Consider the following 19,717-nt stretch of genomic DNA (forward strand, 5'->3'; position numbering starts at 1 on the left):
TACAGAGGAAACAAGAAGAGCTGCTTCAAAAAGACACTGTCAGATGAGCTCAGTGTCACTTACTTTCTCTTTTCTGTATTCTTACTCTGCTTTCACTTCACAAGAAACCACTTCAAGTGAAGAGAACATGCCAGCAGGTAAATTAATCTAAATACACATTTCCAGTTTTAACTCATAACTCTCAGACCTGCTGTATTTGCCCTCCCTGACATGAAAAATGCTGGAAATACAATAAAACTAAATAAGGAGAATGCCCCTCCACATAAGGGCAGCCCAATTTAACCACCTCATTCTTACTAACTTGAATGATCCAGATCCAGCCTACTTCACTGTAATTAATGAATTTTGACTTCAAAGGCTCCAGTTCCCTCTAATCAACATCACTCTTCTTTTCAATCCCAACAGAGCAGATGCAAAGCCTCAGAGACAGTTCTGCTCATTCTCCGTGTACAGTGCAGTTTCACTTTCACAAACCCATCAAGTCTGTAGCACTGCTGACAGTGACACACTCTGCCCCTGACAGGCAAAACGCATCTGCTAGTGAAAACCTGGCTTGAAAACTGAAGTCCCTCTCCAATACCAAAGGGAAACTTGTGCTGTTATTTGTAACAGATACAGCCAATGCCAAAAGGATGCCAAATTACTAGAAATTTCCTTGGCTAAGCCAAAAGTTATATCAATAAGATGTTTTAGAAAGCATGATTTTCACACACTCTCAAATGCAGGTGACTAAATTTTTCCATTTATAGTGAAGACATGTACAGAACTCACACCTGGATTCTGACTTTCTCTAGGAAATGTGTGAAGGGAGTTTAATACCTGATACTGTAGCTTTTCCCGTCACAGGTGTTGCTGTAGTCATCAAGGAAGCAACACTTACAACACTGGAAGTTGCAGTCTTATTCACCACTGAAGAAGTAGACTGGCTCTGGCTTACACAGATTTGGTGCTGCTGTCCAGGTGTCTTTGCTGCAGGAGCTCCAGAAGATGACGAACTGGAAGCTGCATTATCTGTTTGCTGCATAAGAAGCAGAGAGAGATAACAAATCCCTTTTCATGTCACAGGTGATTCAAAAATCAGCACAACAAGGTAATATAAGCAATAAGAGTAGCAACCCCTAATTTTTATCTATCGATTGTTTGGAAGCAAAAGATTCTCAAGCTCATATCCAAAAGCCCTCACACAATGATGGCACATACAGAACACAGGCTGTGGCAGCACGGCATCAACTCTGCACTGGCATTGGGGAGGCACAGATTAGGGCTCACAGAAAAAAAAACAGGCTCAGAGTGAATTCTGCACTTCGTTTTGTAACTATGCCTCCTCCCCTCTCCATGCACTGCAGCTCCACTCCAGGTGGACAGCCTGCATCAATTGGATCCATGGCTGCATTCACTTCAGGAACACAAACGCTCTGTGTATCCTGCCTCCCTCCTTCCCAGGCTGCAGTGCCACAGCTGCCCTGGGCTGGAGAGCAGTGACAGCCCCTGCACAGGGCCAGGGCCCAGCAGCTGCTGCCAGCAACACCCAGCAGCTGCAACACCCACGGGCTGCTTCCAGCTGCTTGGTAAAGGAGAGCAGACCTCCAGCAAGCTGACTGCAGAGAGCACCAGCAGGGGAGAGAAGCGGTGCAGGTGCTCCCCCGGGACTGTCGTGGCAAGGGCGCAAACACTGCGTGACAGAACACTGGCAGTGCCAATTCTCACCTGGGCCACCCCATTTGTGGGGAGGGCCACGGCAGGAGCAGCAGCCGTGGTGATGACACCTCCTGACACTCTCAGCACAGTGGTGCCAGGTTTGGAGAGCTGGGATGAGGCAGGCACTGATTTTATAGACCCATCTGATATTTTCACCAGTGATGTCTGTCCACTGGATGTAGCCTTTGAGAAAGAATGCAGCATAAGGAAATCAGTACATTAGTTAGAGTTTTAAATTATTTAAAAAAACATATCAAAACGGAACAACAACAACAAAACAAACAAGAGAAATGTTTTTTATATTACTAGAAAATCTTTTCAAAATGCTTTTGAAAAAATCAAATTCTGGCAATAATTGCTGAAATCAACTTTATAAGTGCTGACTGTAGAAATATATGTCTATCAGTCTTGAATTTTGGATAACCAATTGCAAGTACTCTCGGGGCATTTGAGTTTCACAGAGACTACTTAGTACTTTTTAAAAGAAGAACCTTTGAGGGGTACAAAACCCAAAAATTTTTAATAGCTTTAGCAGGTGACTCATTTCTAAAGTTCAAATGTTTAAGTACATTTTTGCACCTGGCTCTATTCACTTTTCCAATTCCATTTCACTAAGAAATCCCAGAGCCCATTTACAAAGCAGCAAGCACAAGCTTACACAGATTGCAAGCTGACCCCCTCTGAGAAGAGAAAGCTGGAAATCTGTAGTCTGATGAAAGTGAGCCTTTGTGTGCTTTCCTCATCGTGGTACAGTCAGCATCACAATTGTACAAAACTCCACATCAAACCAAACAACTATCAAAGGAAATGCTCTCAATAACGTGTGGCTGTGGTTCCTGTACTTTATCTGACAAAACTAATAAGAGATAAACACATCATTGCACATTACCTGTGTAAACAGAGCTGTTTTCTGTCCAGTTATCACTTTTAGGGCTTGTCCTTGTGTGGAAGATGCTCCAACTCCTACACTGCCCTGAACAACTGATGCTGGAGTCAGCTGTTTCCCAGAGCCCTGAGGCGAAGGCTGGCCAACCAGAAAGGTGCCCTGCCCCACAAAGAAATCAGGGAGGTCAGCACTTTGAAACACAGGCAAGAGTCAACAGAAATCTGGAGTGTCAATAACAGGTAAAAGCTTGTGGCTATAATGTAGCCACAAAAACATTTCGTTCTCTGAAACAAAGCATTGCTAACTGCACTGGATGCTCCTGCAGTAAGAGCTGGATGCAGCCTTCTCGCTGCAGAACACCTTCTGATGGAAGCAGAGCAGGAGAAAAGTCGAGCAAGATCCAGACACCAGAGTGCCAGAAGGTTTCACATTCTGCAGAACCACAGGACATCCACCCAACACCCCTGCAGCCTGGAATGTCAGTGTGCTTCCACTGAGGCGCTTGTGCCACTGACCTGGGGTGTCTGCTTCAGGATGTAGGATGTATAGGTGAGGTGCTGAGACAAGTTACTGCTTGTGCTTTGGGTTCCTCCTCCTCCTCCTCCTCCTCCACTATTTGTAGAAGAACCAGACTGAAGACCTGTAATCAGAGGAAAAGATTTGACCTTTTGGTAATCAGACAGTGCCAGTGGCTAAAGTATTCCTGTATATACAAATACCTGAAAAGGCTTTTTCAGACATTTGGTGCCACATGTTTTGCAATCAAGTAATGTTATAATTCAGAAAAGAGTTCAGCTGTGCCCTCTTACAGCTCAGCTAATGCCATGAACAAGAGGAGCTATTGGGGAGATAAGGAGGGCTGCTGGACAAGCGAAGCTCATTTCAGGCTGTTTTGAACTTTCTATGAAATGAAAATGCTGTCCAACAAAAAAACAATCTTTTCATGACTCTTCTGCAGGTTATGGATCTGCAGCAAAACCTCTGGAAGCACTCTGAACCTCACTGGCTTCTTAATTTTAATTTCACTGGCTGCCAATGCAATTTTGTTAACAGAATAACAGATCATGGATACCAAGCAGTGGTAATTTGCAGTGACACTTTGATACTGCTCTGCCTCCAGAGGGGACAGCCTGAACAGTGACTTTTTGCAGTCTCTCATTAAGAAACAAGGGTAAAAAAAACCCTCATGTCTCTGTCATAAACATCACAAGTATCTGATCATTCTGGCTGCCAATGAGATAATCAAAGTCAGACTGCCCCAGCTGCAGGTATTGCACTGGGAGTTCCATTCACAGGCCTATTAACCAAAAAAAAAAAATTTCTGCATTGACAGCATGGCATGAAAAGCAGTTTCACCGAAAACAAAAGCCACCTGTGAGATCTCAGCCTTAAAAAGCACCTCATATGGGTTGTTGTGAACAAAGAAACCCTATCCCATTACTGATTTCCACAGCACCGGGATGCTTTCTAGCAGAAATGCCAAACATATTAATTATGCAGTGATTACATTATTTAACTCATTAGATTTCCCTGCAAGACTAACTAGCATTATTGGTGGCTCGCAGTATGGCTCCTTGGGGTATCAGCAGCAGTTTTCCTTTCCCAGAAGGGTTCTTGCTGTTGGTGGTGAGGTACAGCTTGGTGCCTGGTGGTAGGTTTGCCAAGTTTGCCAGGTTGGTGGCTGGTAGCTGCAGCGTAGCCATCACTAGAGAGAGAATAAAAATGAATAATACAGCTGCTTGCAGAAAGTAGTATGCACTGAAATCTGCACAGGATGGAAGTACTCAGTGACCTGCAACCAGTCCTCAGTAATCCCTACTTAGCTGCTCTAACCACAGATTAACTCCACCAGTGATGCACAGACACTTCTTTTAATAGGTCTGGAAACAATCTCTGTGTGCAGTCCCACTTGTGGCTGCAGGCCAAAGCAGCACAGCCGTGGTGTCTGCAGGCTCCCTGCAGCCCAAGCACCACCCAGCAACTTTCCAACAGCCCAGAGCCCCAGCCTGTGCTCAGCTAGAGCAGCTGTGTGCAGATGGAGACCAGGCTTCTGCCCATCCTCCTGTACCTGTAAGCACTGGGGAAGACGTGGGGATGAAATCGGGACACTTTGGCCCTGGCTGGCTGGATTCATGGGGAAAGGACCATAATGCCAGGAAAAAATATGAGACCTGGCTCCATGAAAGCCTGAAGGACTCCTGCACATTCCCCAGCATATCCATCTGGTCTCCACTCCCTGAACACTCCATGTTTTAAAGCACTTGTGCTATCTCTTCCCCTTAGAGATAATTTATTAACGTTTTCTTTATTATTAATCACAGCCTGAATTTTCCTAGAGAGCTCTCTACTCACTTCCAATGTGGGTTTCAATCACAGTTATCGTGCTGTTGAATAAATCATTATAGACCCACCACTAGCTATTAACAAGGTGTAAAATCACTCTACCTGAGCCTTGAGATGTACTTTTCAGAGTCCCCGTGGAAGAAACTTGCGCCTTCGTTATAGTCTGCACGGGCTGAGCCACAATGGTCCCTCCACCTCCGCTCACGATGGCTTTGGCTACACCTTGAGTCACAACCTGCTTCGAACCAACAGCCTTCGCTACCGAGGAGCTGGACTTTGCCACAAGGATCTGACCACCACTTATGGCCACCGCTTGTTTCACTGTGGACTGCAGCGCAGAGCCGACCGGAACGCCAACCACCTGCAACCAACAGCGATGGGACGGGATGGGACCGGGCCCTGCTGGCCACAGCCAGCCTGGGAAGCCATCTCCAGGCATTTCAGGACGTGCCTGGTCACGAACAGAAGCTCTTCATTCAGGAACAAAATTAAATCGGCAAGAGGCCAATCCCAAGTAAAACGATAAACTGTTAAACCCAGTCAGGATCTCAGTGAAACCACGAAAGATTAAATTCATTCAAATCACAGGCACATTTATAAGCAATGGCTTAATTCCAGCTGAAGATAAAGCTTGCCTTGGCAAATTAAGAGATGTAGAAACTCAGTTTCAACACATTCATGGGAACAGATTCCCTGGGAAAACTACGGCCTCAAAGCAGGACCCACGAAGTGCTTCAATTTTATGTGTTAATGGTAACTGCAGTGGAACACGAGTTTTTGCATACCTGCTCAAACAAGCAAGAAGGGCAGCAAAAAGAACAAGGGAATGTTGCAAATGCAAAACCAGTATTTACTTATGCAAAACTGAAAGTTCTGTATGTAATCTCTAGTGCCCGGCATGTCATTTGACTCTGTCCACAATGCAAAGAGGCAAGAATGGAGACAATTTCTGACACATCTGTCATCTTGGCACTGCACTGTGCCTTCTCAGCAGCTGTGCCACTCCTGTCAAAGCAGAACTGCATTGGCACTACTCCTGCAGTAAAATATTTGAGTTGCCACTCAAGTAGGATGGCTTTCACCTCATGCTAGATCTGGCTCAGCCTCCACCCCGTTCCCTATTTGTGCTGTTCTATGTTGCAGGCCTGCATTCCTAGGAAAGAATTCACCTTCTCTTACTGAAAGACCTGGATGAGTTTCAGCAGGAGCTGCCGATGGCAGACAGCTTTCTGGGTTGACAGACCAAAAGCACCTATACCCCACTGTTGCAACACCTTGGACAGAAGCAGATGTCCCTGCACACGGTAAAATGCACCAGCGCCTGCTCAGCCTGCTCCCTTCCCAAGCACCACACGGAAGCAGGACACGAGGCGCTCTGCACACAGGAACCCAGCAAGCCACGGTGCTGCCAGCTGGGAGCGAGGCGGGAGCAGCACCAAGGGCTGCAGTGACACCACGAGACAGCTCCCAGCGCCCCAGAGATGCCCACGCGCCCCTTACCTTGGACTGCAGCGCGCCCTCGCCGGCGCTCACCACGGGTTTCTGCGGGGACAGGGCCAGCATGTGGCTGCCCTTGACGGTGACGTACTGCTGCACCGAGGGCTGCGCCGCGCCCGCCGCCGGCACCGCCGCCTGCTGCGGCAGCTCCCCGGGCTCCTGCTTGATTATCACCTGGGCAAGGGGAACAAACAGGCACAAGGAAAGCAGACACCTTTGATGCCTTGGGATTTTAGCCTTTATACTTTTCAAATCCTGTGCTGCTTTAGTGCGTAACTCCAAACTCCATACAGAGTGCTAGCCACTGTCTTCACACTTTGGTCAGACACAACAATTCCTCTGGGCCTGGAACTCAAGGACACCCTACAGCTTCAGGCCCTGGAACTTATAAAAAAAGTGAATTGAGGAGAGCAAACTGGGGGTAAATGACTTTGTCACCTGAAGCTATAATTGGACCATTAACCCTTGAGATGTAAATGGACCAAACTCATTTCTGTCTGAGAAACTCACCACCTTCAGTGTAGCCTCTGGGAGCAGCCTTGGGACTGCCCAAGGTGTATCTATTGAAAGCCTTTAATAAACACCCACTTTATTCTCCTAATCTTGTCTGGCCTCTGTTCTAGGGAGCCACCCCAAGGCATCACTTTCAGCCCCTGAAGATTGCTTTGGAGCAGCCTGTCTGCAGGGAAGGGCAGGCACACTGAACTCAGATGTGGTGCTCACTACCACAGGTCCTCTCTAACTGGGCTCCAAATGAGGGCTGCTCCCACACAGCGTGTGGGGCGATGTGACAAACTGACATAGTGACAAAGCAGTCCCCATTTCAGAGGGACTCATGGAAATTACAGAGCCACAGTAATTGCTGGTAGTGTTACAAGTACCACTCATCCTGACAGGGGATTTGGCCACACCTGACTTCTTCAGACCCCGCATCTCAGCACAGAGCCGTGACACTCTAAAGTATCAAATTCATGTTCTGAACCTTTTATTCCTGTCCTGCAATGTTACAAGCAATAGTTCTAGACACTATAAAATATTCCAGCAGACATATACACATTTTCTTGTGTGTATGTTTTATGTTTCCCCTGGGATAGCCCTACATCTAATCCCTAAAGGCAGTGACACTAAAAAGCCTCTTTTGGGTTTTTTTTTCCATGTCAGATTGTTGTAGATACTGTATCTGGCAGGAAGCATTCTTTCACCTTTTACTTGGATCACTAACATTGCCAGAAACAATTTTATATTCCATGTGGTACTATTTAAGGAAACACAGTCAGAAGCAGCAACATCTGGCACTCACAAATCACAGTTATAATTTTTTAAGAAGCTCCTGACAGATCTACTGCAGTTTACTTCTACCTGATCCCATTAAAAATAGCTTTCAAAATATCAGCTTGAACACAACAGTGATTCAAAAAAGAACCCCAGAAAGGATGGACGAGTTGATAAAAGGCAAGATCCCAGGTACAGAGGAGCCACGGGGAAAAAAAAGAAAACAAGACACATTTCTGAGAGATGCTACAGAGCCCTTAGCAGCAAGATACATTGGTTCCAGTAAGAGTTTTACAGGCACTGGAGTTCCACAGTTTCTGGCACAAATCAGCGTGAAATGACCCTACTGGGCTGCCTGTCCCAGCACAAAAGTCAGCAGGGATACCTTTGTGAAAGCTCCCAGTCCTCCAGTGACCGATTTGGGGCTTTGCACCTTGGAATGACTCCCAATGGGACAAAGCGGTGGCATGGTGGCAAAAAGAGAATCCTCCTGCTGCAAATAAGAAGACATGGTACAAACATCAGTGATACGTCCAATAAAAGAAATAAAACAAGGGACTGCTAATAAAGGGCAGCAAGGACCATCTGGGCAGGCCAAATTACCTGTACAAATAAGACATTTCCAAAAACCACTCAACACTCGAGTAAAGGCAGTCAAATCTTAACATAACTCACAAAGCAGATTTTAGTTGGAAAGTTACATCTCCAACAGCAAGAACTGTTTCTTATCATGTCATAAATAAAAGGATGTCTGGCAAAAATATCAACTCATGTTCTCTGATCAATTTTTTTTATAAAAGTATTTCACTTAAAATTCAAATAGGCTGAGGGGGGCATCTTATCAATGCATACAAATACCTGCTAGAGGGGTGTAATGAAGGTCAAGCCAGACAACACTCAGCTGTATTTCATGCAAGGACAGAGTCAATGGGCACAAATTGAAATACAGAAAATGATAAGGAAAACCTTGTTGTTGTTGATGGTGACCAAACAGAGTAACAGGTTGGTCAGAGAGGCTGGGGCTGCTCCATTTGACCCTGCTTTGAGTTGGAGTGGTTGATCTCCAGAGGCCTCTGCCAGTCTCAATCATTTTGTGATTCTATACACAATCTCAGAGAGACAAGACCGCGTAGGAAGAAGCAAGTTACGGAGGGGAAAATTCTTCTCTCAGGGGAGTTTCTGCTCTCCTCTAACTGGAACAGTGGCACACAATCCTTCCAGACAGAACTCACCATTTGGCAGAAACACCAAACATTAAGTAAAAAACATTTCACCACCCGCACCTGGCACTTCTGGGTCTGAGGCCAGCACAGAAGTCAAGTGCATTTGAAGGAGTTTGTTACAGTGGAACTGCTCTCTTTCGCAATCAATGTGAACCCCAAAGCCACGGCTTTACAATCACTTGGCCCATCCTTGAGTTGGGTTATGACCAGAAATCAGGCCCTGGAACTCCTGGCATCTTCCACGTGTACTGACACACGTGGCTGGAAACACTTTCCAGTTTTCCCACAGGTTGGCTGTCTGCTCTGGGTCACCACACAGCCACACAACTGGTGGCAAATGGGAGGTGTGAAGGCAAGGCTAGGGGCACAACCTGTCCTCCCAACAGCAGCTGCATTTGAGACTGCAAAAACACAGCCTGAAGTCATTAAAATAAATACAGAAAACTAGCACACAGTGAAGAGATGAAGAGTGGTGAGTTATGCAGAACCTGTAATATCCCACCGAACTATCAGGCACGCTCTTCTCCTTAAAGAAACCCTAAAATTGCAGCTTTTCCACCAACAAGAAGACAGAAATCAAATTACATTTCTGTTTACAGAAGTGTGATTTTTATGGGTTTTTAAAAACACCTTCAGTTTTTGGTGTTGCCCTGTAAATACGGAATTCAGCTGTTACTAATGACGTGTGCTTACTCTGACTCATTCAAAATTTTTCCAAAAAACGGTCCCCAATCAGTGACAAATAAAGAATGAATGATTTACAACACAGTTAAGTGAAATCCATCTGAGCACACGGGTTTTTACAATCTGACTGACCAGCCACACACCTGACACTGAAAATGCTGCTCCAAACTAACTGCTTCAGACACAGTCTGCATCACCTTTCCCCCAGCAGACACAGGAAGCATCTCAGCTCCAAATGTGAAGTGATTTGCTCTCTGCAGGCTGACTGGCAAGCTTCCCCCACCATATCCTGCTTTAATACTGAGGCTTGGAGACAGGGAAATGCTCCTGTTTCCAGCAGCACACCCACCAGCTGCTTTCAGAGCCTCGCTGACGCCACTTCCCTGCCAGAAATATCATCCCTAGCACAAGATGAGGGAAAGATTTTATGTGAGACAGCCCAGCTCTGTATCTTTTGGGCTTTGCAGATCAGAAGCATGAACTGTATTTATTGCTGTTTGTTTACACGTCCAAATGTTACTCCACTGTTTACACAAACACTTTTCTAAATGCAGGCAGTTGTAAAACCACTCCATGAGTTATTTTCAGGCTGCTAAGAACAGCTGCTGTACAAAAATAATGAACAGATGAAGGTTTTGAGGTAGGCATCTCTGGTTTAATCATACTCTGTGACTAACAAAGTGAAGAAGATCAAAGCCAGCTACAGAAGAGCATTTTTTGAAAGATACAGTGTTTGGGGAGCTATGCCCTCCATGGATTTCCTTGCAGAGAAGCAGAAGAGCAGTGCCTTTAACAGATATGTAGCCAAACCTAATTAGAGCTGCAGGAAGTGACATTATCATCTTGTATAACTACCATGCTCTCCTATGGCTCCATCTGTTAGACAAAGTAAAACCTTCACATGAAATGACAATCCAAGGAACCTGCCTGAAGTGCAGAATTTTTAATGCTAAAAAGTCCCATTTAATAGAAAGCTGGACTTTAAACGGGAAGTGCACACCTAATGAGAACATTACCTTGACAGCTGAGGTGCCAAAACTGCTCCCATGGGTCTTTGACACAGGAGATCCCGTCCCGTGAGAGGCCTGACAGACACTGCTCAGTTTGCTGGTCGGGCTCCCTGCACAGCAGGAAACAAAGCAGATGCTGGGTGAGGGCTGGAGCAGGGCACACATGAAACCTCTTCTAACAAGGAACAGGCATTTCATTTCATTTCATTTCATCTGTGTTCTCCAGCAGTACATCAGCAGGAACCACCACGGGCACAGAACAGATCCACCACCGAACTTCCACCTGCAGGAACCATGCCCCAGAGAAGGAACTCTCCACCCACTGCTCTGTGTGCTGCAAGCAAATGCTCAGGAACCCTCCTGGGTGGCTGAGGAGATCAGCTACGGCTGCAAATATTGAAATCAGGACAGATGCAAAGTCCTCTGCTGCCCAGAGACCCCAGGCCCATTAGCCTTCAGCATGGGCACAGAGGGAGGCTTGGAGAGGGAAGGAAAAGAAAGGCCACAAAAGGAAGGAAAGTGAGGAGTAACAAGAGCAAGGGACAGAGTGAGGAAGGTAAAGGAAGAAACAGAAACAAGGAATGAAGGCACAGAGTCTTGTGTGGCAGATGCTCTTGCAAAATTATCAGACTGACACGTGCCACAGCACTCTCCTGCCCCCAGGATGGATGGGGTCCAGTGGTAAACTTACCCTGCATTATCAGCATGGGCACAAGACTGCTCCTCAGCAGCCTTGTGACTGCTGCTCTTGGGCTGGTTTGGCAGTTTGGCTTGTTCAAGAGACACCAAAGCCATGGATTACACATATGAAAGCAAAAAACCAGTGTCTCATACAGTTGTTCTATAATCCACACTTGAGTTTAGAAGTAAATGAGCAGCCATTTCTGAGAATAAAGGCTTTGGGAAGGCTGGCTTTCACAGTGCATGAAATCTCACCCCTTTCCTTAAATACAATCTGCAGCCTCACCAAAAGTGCCACAGGGACTTTTTCTGTAATACACATTATGCTCAATCCAGCCTGGCTGCTGTTACCAAAAAGTCAGTTCCACAGACCTCCTGCACCCTCACACAGGGTGATGGGGCTCTCTCACATCAAAGGTGTTTGCAGAGGAGAGGGTATCAATTTTCTGCTCTGCCACTGATGTGATCTGACTCGTGCAGGATGCAGGGGAGGCACAGGAGTGCAGGGAGGGAGAGGCAGCAAGCAGTCTCTGCCAGGCCACTCTGTACAACCCCCCTGTGGTGGGAAAATGCAGCTTTAACAATAACTGCACTTTAACAGGACTGCACTAACACCTGCACGTCCCAACAATCTGGTGCATCTGCACATCCTATCCTCCATGGACAAACCTCTATTAGAAGAGCCCAAACCATGAGAAACCACTTAGGCAGAGTAGACAGTAAGGCTGGAGGTAAAGAAGAAACAGAAAATAAGAGGCAGAAATCCCACAACCAATCAAAAAAAACCCCAATTAATCAAACCCTATTGGTGAAACAGCATCAGTGTTACCAAGAAAGCCCCAAAACACAATTAAAAAAATTCAGATAGAGCTACACAATTCCTACCAATTACCCTACCAATTTCCTCTGTGATGAAGTTAAAATGAACACGACAGCTGTGTTCCCTCAGATAAAGGGAGGAACCATTAAGAAGAATTTTTGTGTTTTCCAACCGTGCCCAGCAAACCGTTTGTGTTCCATGGATGCTGTACTCCCTCACCCAGCCCTGGGCATCCTGCTGAGGTGCTGGGAAGCACACACACACAAACAAGTATGTTTTCAAATAAACAGCAGTTCTTGGCCATATACACGACACATAAATGACTTCTGAGTGACCTTTGCTCCAGCCCAATACAAAGATTACTGACTGACTCCTCTATCCATCACCCGTGTCCTGCAGTTCAGCCCTCCCTGTGACCCCAAGCTTGTCATCACCAAGGGCATCCAGGTAAGAGGAATCCAAACCAGCTGGAATTGGACCAGGTAGAAGCTGAGAGCAGTAACAAAATCCAGCACAGCTGTTCTCCTGGTAACCAGGGTCTCTGCGTTCCAACACATCTACTGTGCCCCACACCCTAAGGCTGATCTGCCAGTCACTGTCCACGCGCTTTGCCACATCCACGCCAGCACTGTCACCCAAGCACCTGCGCACTCCTTCTGTCTAAAGCTGTGCAACACGGTCTACATCACCTGCTCCCCTTCCCTTTGCACCCGAAAAGAACAGGCTCTCTTTGAAGAGGTGTCTGTGAATTCGGTCTGGCTTTACCCTGTGCTGTCTCCTAAAGGAAGCAACGCTCAAGTCTGAGGTACCCTCCGCCACGCCCGCAGGCCAGCTGTGCAAACCAACACCTTCCCCCTCCTCTGCTGAGCACTCCTCCATCTCCACGAGCTGAAACGCTGCTGTTACACTCATTTCAAAGAGAGAACAAACTTGAACGGGTAAGACTAAGCCACTGCCTTCTGTGGTCACACTACACACCTGTGCTCGTGGCTGCCGCTCCAACCGTCTGTCCAGGCTTGTCCACAATAAGATAGGGGTTATTGAGGACTGAGCTAGCAGAGCCTTGCTTCATGTGCACCGGAGTGGACGTTGGGGTGCGAGGTAGCGGAGATGGACTAGGGGTCGATATTGGAGAACCTTAAGAAAGAAAGTCCAATGCTTCTAGCTTGTAAAAGTTGTCAGAACATAAAAACATGGCAATAGCAGTACTTTTGAAAATGGCTTAGAAAAGGAACTTTTTTTGAGGATGCATTTCCCAGCCTGAGCGAGCTCACGGGACTCGGAGAAGGAGAGAGAGACAGAAGGAAAGGAAAAGAAAGGCACATAAAGCACTATGGCTCGTAGGTACCCTGGACATGCTCTGCCTACCGAGACAAGCAGGGCTCAAAGGGAACTTGAGAAGCCATCTGGTCCAGCCCTGAATCCTGAGGGCTATTAGCTACGACATTCTCACTGCCAAGACCAGTGCACCCAAGGAGATGGAGGTAGAGAGCTGAGCTCTTGCCCTTGTGCAGTCCAAAGTACAGGCACTCAAGAGCGGGAACCAAGGAGTTCTCCTAAAAAGGCTGCATGGAACAGCCTTGGGCAGCAGGAACACCCAGGTCCCTTCACTGCTCTGGTCCCTTCAGTGCTCTCACTACAGCAGAAACCCTTGAAATCAATCTGTAAAATGGGCAGCTTCTGGGTAACACGGCCAGGAGAGAGAGAAACTAGAGAAGAAAAAAGCTACATGAAGAGGAAAACAAGAAACTCAGAGAAAAGGATTGGCAAGGAAGTGATCAGAGAAAAGAGACAGCAGCAAACACCAAGCTTCACCTACCCATCAATCTACTTTCTTGGCAGTTATTGACAGTTAAAACAGAACATAAATGCTCATGAATAAAATCCCCACATCTTATAAACTGCTTTGAAATCTGAAAGGGGTAACCCTTCTCAGCAGACAGCAGAACCTTGGAAAAATGTTCAGCAGGGAAACATTTAAATAGCAAAGATCAACAAAGAATAGTACAAGGACTTTAGGAAAGATAGAATGGCCCCTGTAATTCCTGCTTTCTAGGAAGCTTTGAGAAAAGATCAAGAGAAGAGCTTATAAAGAAAGAATAAAGCACTTGGCATAGGTTCAAGTGTAAATCAACCTGAGTACAATTTTAAGATGTCAAGGAACGATATTGAAATTTAATTTAAAAAACAAAACAAAACAACCAAGCAGACACTTTAAGAAAGTTATCTGGGAGCAGATCACCAGAAATCACACGTACTGATAGCTGGTGCTTCATCCTCTCTACCCTGATCACCAGAAAATGAAGAGCCACAACAGGTCACGTTGCAGCTTCACAGCATGTGAGCTGTACATTAACACTTTCTGATGTAAAACATCACCCAGTGACTGGCATCACACCCAGGGGCCGGGAAGGGACCACAAGTGAAATGAGCAAAGCAGCACTTTGGCCATGTTTGGTTCAGAAGCTGCCACACTGCCCACTGCAGCCAGCTGGCAATTTAATCCAACACAAGGTGGATTTTTGGAAGATGAAGACCAAAGCTGCTCCACCTGATGCAATATGGCAAGCGCAAGGGGGTCTATTTGAACCTACCAGGTTAAAATTAATTATTTGCCCAGTAATCAAGAAAAAAATTATTCTTAATCCAACCAGGCTATATGAAATCAGGAGGGAGAAGAATGTATTTTTCTCACATAAAATATTTCACATGGAAGATGTGTTTTTGCCTGGGCCCTTCTGTGGGTAGCAGTCCATTTCAAGACGTATCTATTTCATACTTAAAAGCACTCAAGAACAGGGAGAGAACAGCTCTAATCCTGCTTTTCACTTGTGAACCATTTCACACTTGTATTTTTTTTTTTTCATTGAACATTAAGAAGTTTGCTTAACTCCTTATTCTAGAGTTTCCTACTGTCTGATGCTCAAAGACTGGCAGAAAATCAAGGGAAGGGCACAGAACAAGTCCAGCTGGTTCACTCTCTAGTTTTGCAGGGGGAGGCACTGGGTAAGTAAACTAACATTCACCTGATACAATCTTGCAACTCATGGTGATAGGCTGGAAGGATTTTCCTGGTGACTCTGCAGGGCTTGGACTCTGACCTTGAGGCACTATTTTACAGCTAGCTGCAATGGGTTGAAAGGCTGAATTTCCATGAGAGCCAAAGGCAACTTTCTGTGTGGCTAACTTGGTGGGAGTCCGTTCTATCGAGGATGGCAGGGAATAAAACGCGGCATGTCTTTCGGTTTCAGCATTCCCAGAGAATCCTGATCAAAACAGGGAAAAGAACAGAAATACTTCTTAGGCTGACACATCTGATTCCTTACTGTGCTTCTCCACGCAAGCATCACTCAGGTACGACAAACACGCTCTTGAAGGAAGGGAGGAAGGGAAAGCTGGTGGGAAGCGTTGAACGGGGAGAAAGCGAGGGAGGGGAGTGCTCCTGCACAGGCCTGTCGGATCTCCTGGACAAGAAGATAACATGATGCCATGCACAGCCTGCTCAGCTGTGGCAGGTGATCAGCCACTTCTTACACATTTCCTTGGAATGCCCTTCCACTGACCAAAAAGCTGCTGCTAGTTCCAAGTGTCCTTGGTTAGGGCTCCACAGGACCAAGGCTGGATCTCCTCCGCGGAGAATCTCGCGGTGCATTTTTTGGAGTAAGAGCTCAAGGAGACCAGAGACTGCCTTTTGAGCTGGGCTATGGAATCCACCTTATTTGGTGTAGAAGGAGATCAATTAACCTGGAGCGATTGAGAGAAGCCACTGCTTGTCAGTGTGAAAAGGAGGGAGATTTACTTCCTTCCTGCTGGCTGTAGCACTGCTCACCTGAAGATGATACAAATCTTCCTGTTTGCATAAAAAACATGCGTGTTTAAAATTTGGTCGTCTTTGTCCTTTTCTGGCCACAAGAAAAGACCACATTTAAAAAGCAGACATTCCCCTTGCTGAGCCTGAACACCACCAGTGGCCTCACAGTCTCCCTCAGGAAGCACAAGCACGTGTGGCACCAGCTTACAGCCCCTCCTTGAACACAGGAGGGTGGCAATAAATCAAGAAAAGCATCAGCCCATGCAGCATCTGACCCTATTTTGAAACACAACGTGGCTGTGTCCAGGTTTCTCACACCAGAGTGTAACACATCCCCTTGTACCTCAGCCCAGTTAACCAAGGTCTGTCGTGGAAGCCCCGACACCGAGTGCTGCAGCAAACACAGCTCAAGGCCACCAGAGGCACAGCCCTTCCTGCTTCACACAACCTACAAACCCTGCAGTGCCCATGGGGCAGCACTGCCTGCTCCAGGCAATCCAAGTGATCCTATGGCCTCACCTCTGCCCCCTGCAATGGATCCTGACTTTCCTGATCCCTCAGGGGAGCGGGAGAACAAGACCCCAATGTGCAGAGATGCCACTGTCCCTCAGACAAACAAACACAAATTTTTCAGTCTCTATCCTCCATAGTACAGGAATTACAGTCACCCAGGGGTTTTTGTTCCCTCACAGTCAGCTCATGTTCGGCACTAACATGAACACACCACTAGACCAATTCCTTAAATGTATACACAGTCCCCAGAACACCCAGAAACCTAAAAACCCCGCTGAAAATAGTCTGCCAAAGCTCCAAGTGCTACTCAATCACCTTTTTTCCAACTGCATCTGCTGCTCCTTATTCATTACATTTTAGCAAAAGAAGAGCCTGTACAACCAACTTCAAATAAAAAAACCCAAACAAAACCAAAACAAACCAAACTCCAAAACCAAGTAACCTATAACAATTTCTGAGTTACATTTCAGAGCACATAAGGAAAACATGCTCTGGGGTTAGCAACAAGCAGGTAGCACCAGCGACCTTTAAGGTGTAAGAGCAATTAAGAGGAAGTATCCAGCAGAGCCAAAGTTAAAGAACTCACACTTGACTGACACCCATTGGCTTTACCTTTGTCCACAGAAGCATCTGGGCTGGAGTCCCTCAACTGTTTAATTGGTGAGGAAGCTTTGACAGGTGCTGGCATACTCAGTGGCAGTGATAAAGATGTAGGAACATCAGAAAGGTCAGATTCTGAAGACTGGGAGAGGAGATACTCCTCCCCAAGGGAATGCCTGTGTAGCTCCACATCCACTACCTTCCAAAAACAGGAGAAAGGATTTTAGTATTTAGTAGCTAGGTGAAGATATAAAAGCCAAAACCAACTATGCCTTTTTATTTTAATGCCTAAAAACCTCTCCCTTTGTTTCCCCAAACTCTCCATAACATTTCCATCCACTTCAGGGACAGTTCCCAAAGGTCCAGCAGTATTTGAGCTACAACAAAAATCTTGCAACATTGAAGTCCCACAGTAAAAGAGCATGTCCCAGTCCATGGGGAAATCTGAATTGTAAACACTGGAAGGATTATGGAGCTCCAAGCAACCCACTGAAGAAAGGATTGCATGTCCCTGTAGGGACAGGCACAAAACTGAAGCCTGTCTTTTCTGGTAAGGCCTTGAGAATCACAGCACATGATCGACTCTTCAAAAGTGTTCTTTAATACCAGTAGACATTTCACATTAATGTTTTCTCCACAAACTGAAAAGCTGAAGTAATTCAATTTAACCATAAAAGTTCCCAATTGCTACAGTACAAGGGGAAAATGGTATCAAGAAAACCTCAGGAAATATAGCAAACTATGGGTTAAATTAGTTTATTCACTTCAAGAGTTCATTTTTCATTAAAGTCCTGAATCTTGACAGACACAGAAACTTAGAAGTACTTAATATACTGCAAGATTTCAACAGAATAATTGGGTGATCCCTTGAACTTAAATTCTTTAGGTGTAAGCTCTGCAGCAGACCAGAATGCACATCAGAACATTTTGTACCAAAAGCTTCACAAAGCAATAAAATTTAAAGCTCCAGTACAAGCCAAGTTCTCTATGAAGGAAAACCTGGAAGCATCTACCCTGAACCAGGAAGGAGAAAAAACGACTGTTGTCATGAATAGTGACAAGGCGTCATAATCCTTTCATTCAAAAAGAGAGCAAAATCTAAATTCTAGAAACAATGAAATCAGATGGGTCTGACTCTGTGTTTAGTCCCATGCATCTTTTCTTTTTAAACATCTTTAAGGGAATCAAATCCATCCCACAACTTCTGACTCACCGTTTCTGCACCAAGTGTCTGCAGGCCTGTGTAGGTCCTGTCCAGCTGGAAAAGATAATACAATACATTAGCCAGGGCAAAGCATTCTATTAGCTAGAATTTACAATACAAATTGTTTGAAAGAAGTTTCAAGCTATGCAAGTTGAGCAGCAGTGCATCCAATATTTTGAGGCCATTAGGTCAGAAATCTGTGCGTGTTCTGATAAGTGCCCTCCCTCTCTTCTGCAAAAAATTCAGCCGTGACCCAAGGCCCACACTAAAGTGGAAAGGAGCAATAAAGCTGAAGGAAATGAGATTGCAGAGGGAATATTTCCATCTAAGAGGAGTCCTCAAGCAGTGGGTCTTTTTATTTCTGATGTCAATATAAGGAAATAATAACGAGAAAAACTCCTGAGTTTTCAACTGACCAGCACAAAGGCTGAGCTAACACTACAGTTTTTGATTAAGTGTTCACATCAAGCCATCAGCTGATAAAGAGGCACAACATCCCAGAGGCACCTGCTAAGACACCTGCAGAAGCAGCTGGGTTTGAGGTGTAGGATGTGCCAGAGCTCAGGGGCACACGGGTTGCCAGGCACAGAGCAGGGCTCAGCTCACTCTATGCCCTCACAGCAGCCACAGGCTCAGAGTGAGAGCAGCAAAGATTTGCTGATTTGGGCTCCTGGGTGCCATGGACTGGCTCAGCTTTCTCCTGCAGGCTGAGCTTCCTTCAACGGCCATCAGAGGGTTAATAATTCCTCTCCAAGCCACATCTCCCCAAATATATTTTACTCACCATCTGCATTAAATGTCCCTAAGCTGCAGGGGAATATTTTCAACCTCCTCTGCTGTCTATATTTAGGGTTGCAGTGAGGTACCTCATTTAGCATGAAATTCATTAATGCAGGCAGAATTCAAATAAAATTAATGCTGCTCAGAGAAACAGGAGACTAACCCAGCTCAGGACTTAAGTCCACTAATGCCAGGGACTACTAATTAAAAGGAAAACGAGCAATGGCCTAGTTTTCCAGGCCTGTGCATACTAGAAATCCCAAGTGCTGCAGGGGTGTGTGAGTTGGAAAAGGGAGCTCTCTTCAAAGGGAACAGGGAATCTCAGCCCTCCCTGCCCACTCTAACAGCAAAGACAGTCATTAGCTGACGTGTGCCTGTGCTGAAGGAACAGACATGGCAGCCACTTTACCAGCAGAAACACAGGCCTGAAGCACCTTGGTAGGTTAAAGCCAGTGAGAACATGGTCAAAATCTCAAACTGTAGGGAAAAACCAGCTAAACACTGCTGCTCTGAGCACACTCAGCTCCAGCTGCTGCAAGGCTGGGCTCCCTCCTACAGCATCAACTCCATACAGCCAAGGTTAGAGGCTTCCCCAGATCTATTTAGATTCTCCAGCTCAACTATAACCACGAGGACACTCCTAACAGCGAGGCAAAAGCACACAGACAAGCAGAGCCTCTTCTAGATTATGCAAG

The 19,717-nt window shown here is 45.9% G+C and overlaps 1 protein-coding gene across 6 annotated transcripts in view; it reads right to left on the minus strand.

The window, feature by feature from the left end:
- YEATS2 (YEATS domain containing 2) overlaps positions 1-19,717 on the minus strand; it is a 48,319-nt gene that overhangs the window by 15,658 nt on the left and 12,944 nt on the right. For 3 of the 6 annotated variants that reach the window (XM_040073944.1, XM_040073942.1, XM_040073949.1), the window contains 13 exons: positions 18,252-18,296; positions 17,051-17,237; positions 15,141-15,380; positions 13,093-13,251; positions 10,620-10,723; positions 8,082-8,189; positions 6,428-6,598; positions 5,030-5,288; positions 4,128-4,289; positions 3,100-3,224; positions 2,588-2,743; positions 1,708-1,881; positions 820-1,018 (listed from right to left, as the gene is read on the minus strand). In XM_040073944.1, coding sequence (XP_039929878.1) covers positions 820-1,018; positions 1,708-1,881; positions 2,588-2,743; positions 3,100-3,224; positions 4,128-4,289; positions 5,030-5,288; positions 6,428-6,598; positions 8,082-8,189; positions 10,620-10,723; positions 13,093-13,251; positions 15,141-15,380; positions 17,051-17,237; positions 18,252-18,296 — 2,089 coding nt within the window. The remainder of the gene's footprint in view (positions 1-819; positions 1,019-1,707; positions 1,882-2,587; positions 2,744-3,099; positions 3,225-4,127; positions 4,290-5,029; positions 5,289-6,427; positions 6,599-8,081; positions 8,190-10,619; positions 10,724-13,092; positions 13,252-15,140; positions 15,381-17,050; positions 17,238-18,251; positions 18,297-19,717) is intronic. The other 3 variants (XM_040073946.1, XM_040073945.1, XM_040073948.1) reach the window with 3 other exon arrangements.

The sequence above is a fragment of the Hirundo rustica genome, chromosome 10 (assembly GCF_015227805.2).
Source record: "Hirundo rustica isolate bHirRus1 chromosome 10, bHirRus1.pri.v3, whole genome shotgun sequence".
Taxonomy (NCBI): Eukaryota; Metazoa; Chordata; class Aves; order Passeriformes; family Hirundinidae; genus Hirundo; species Hirundo rustica.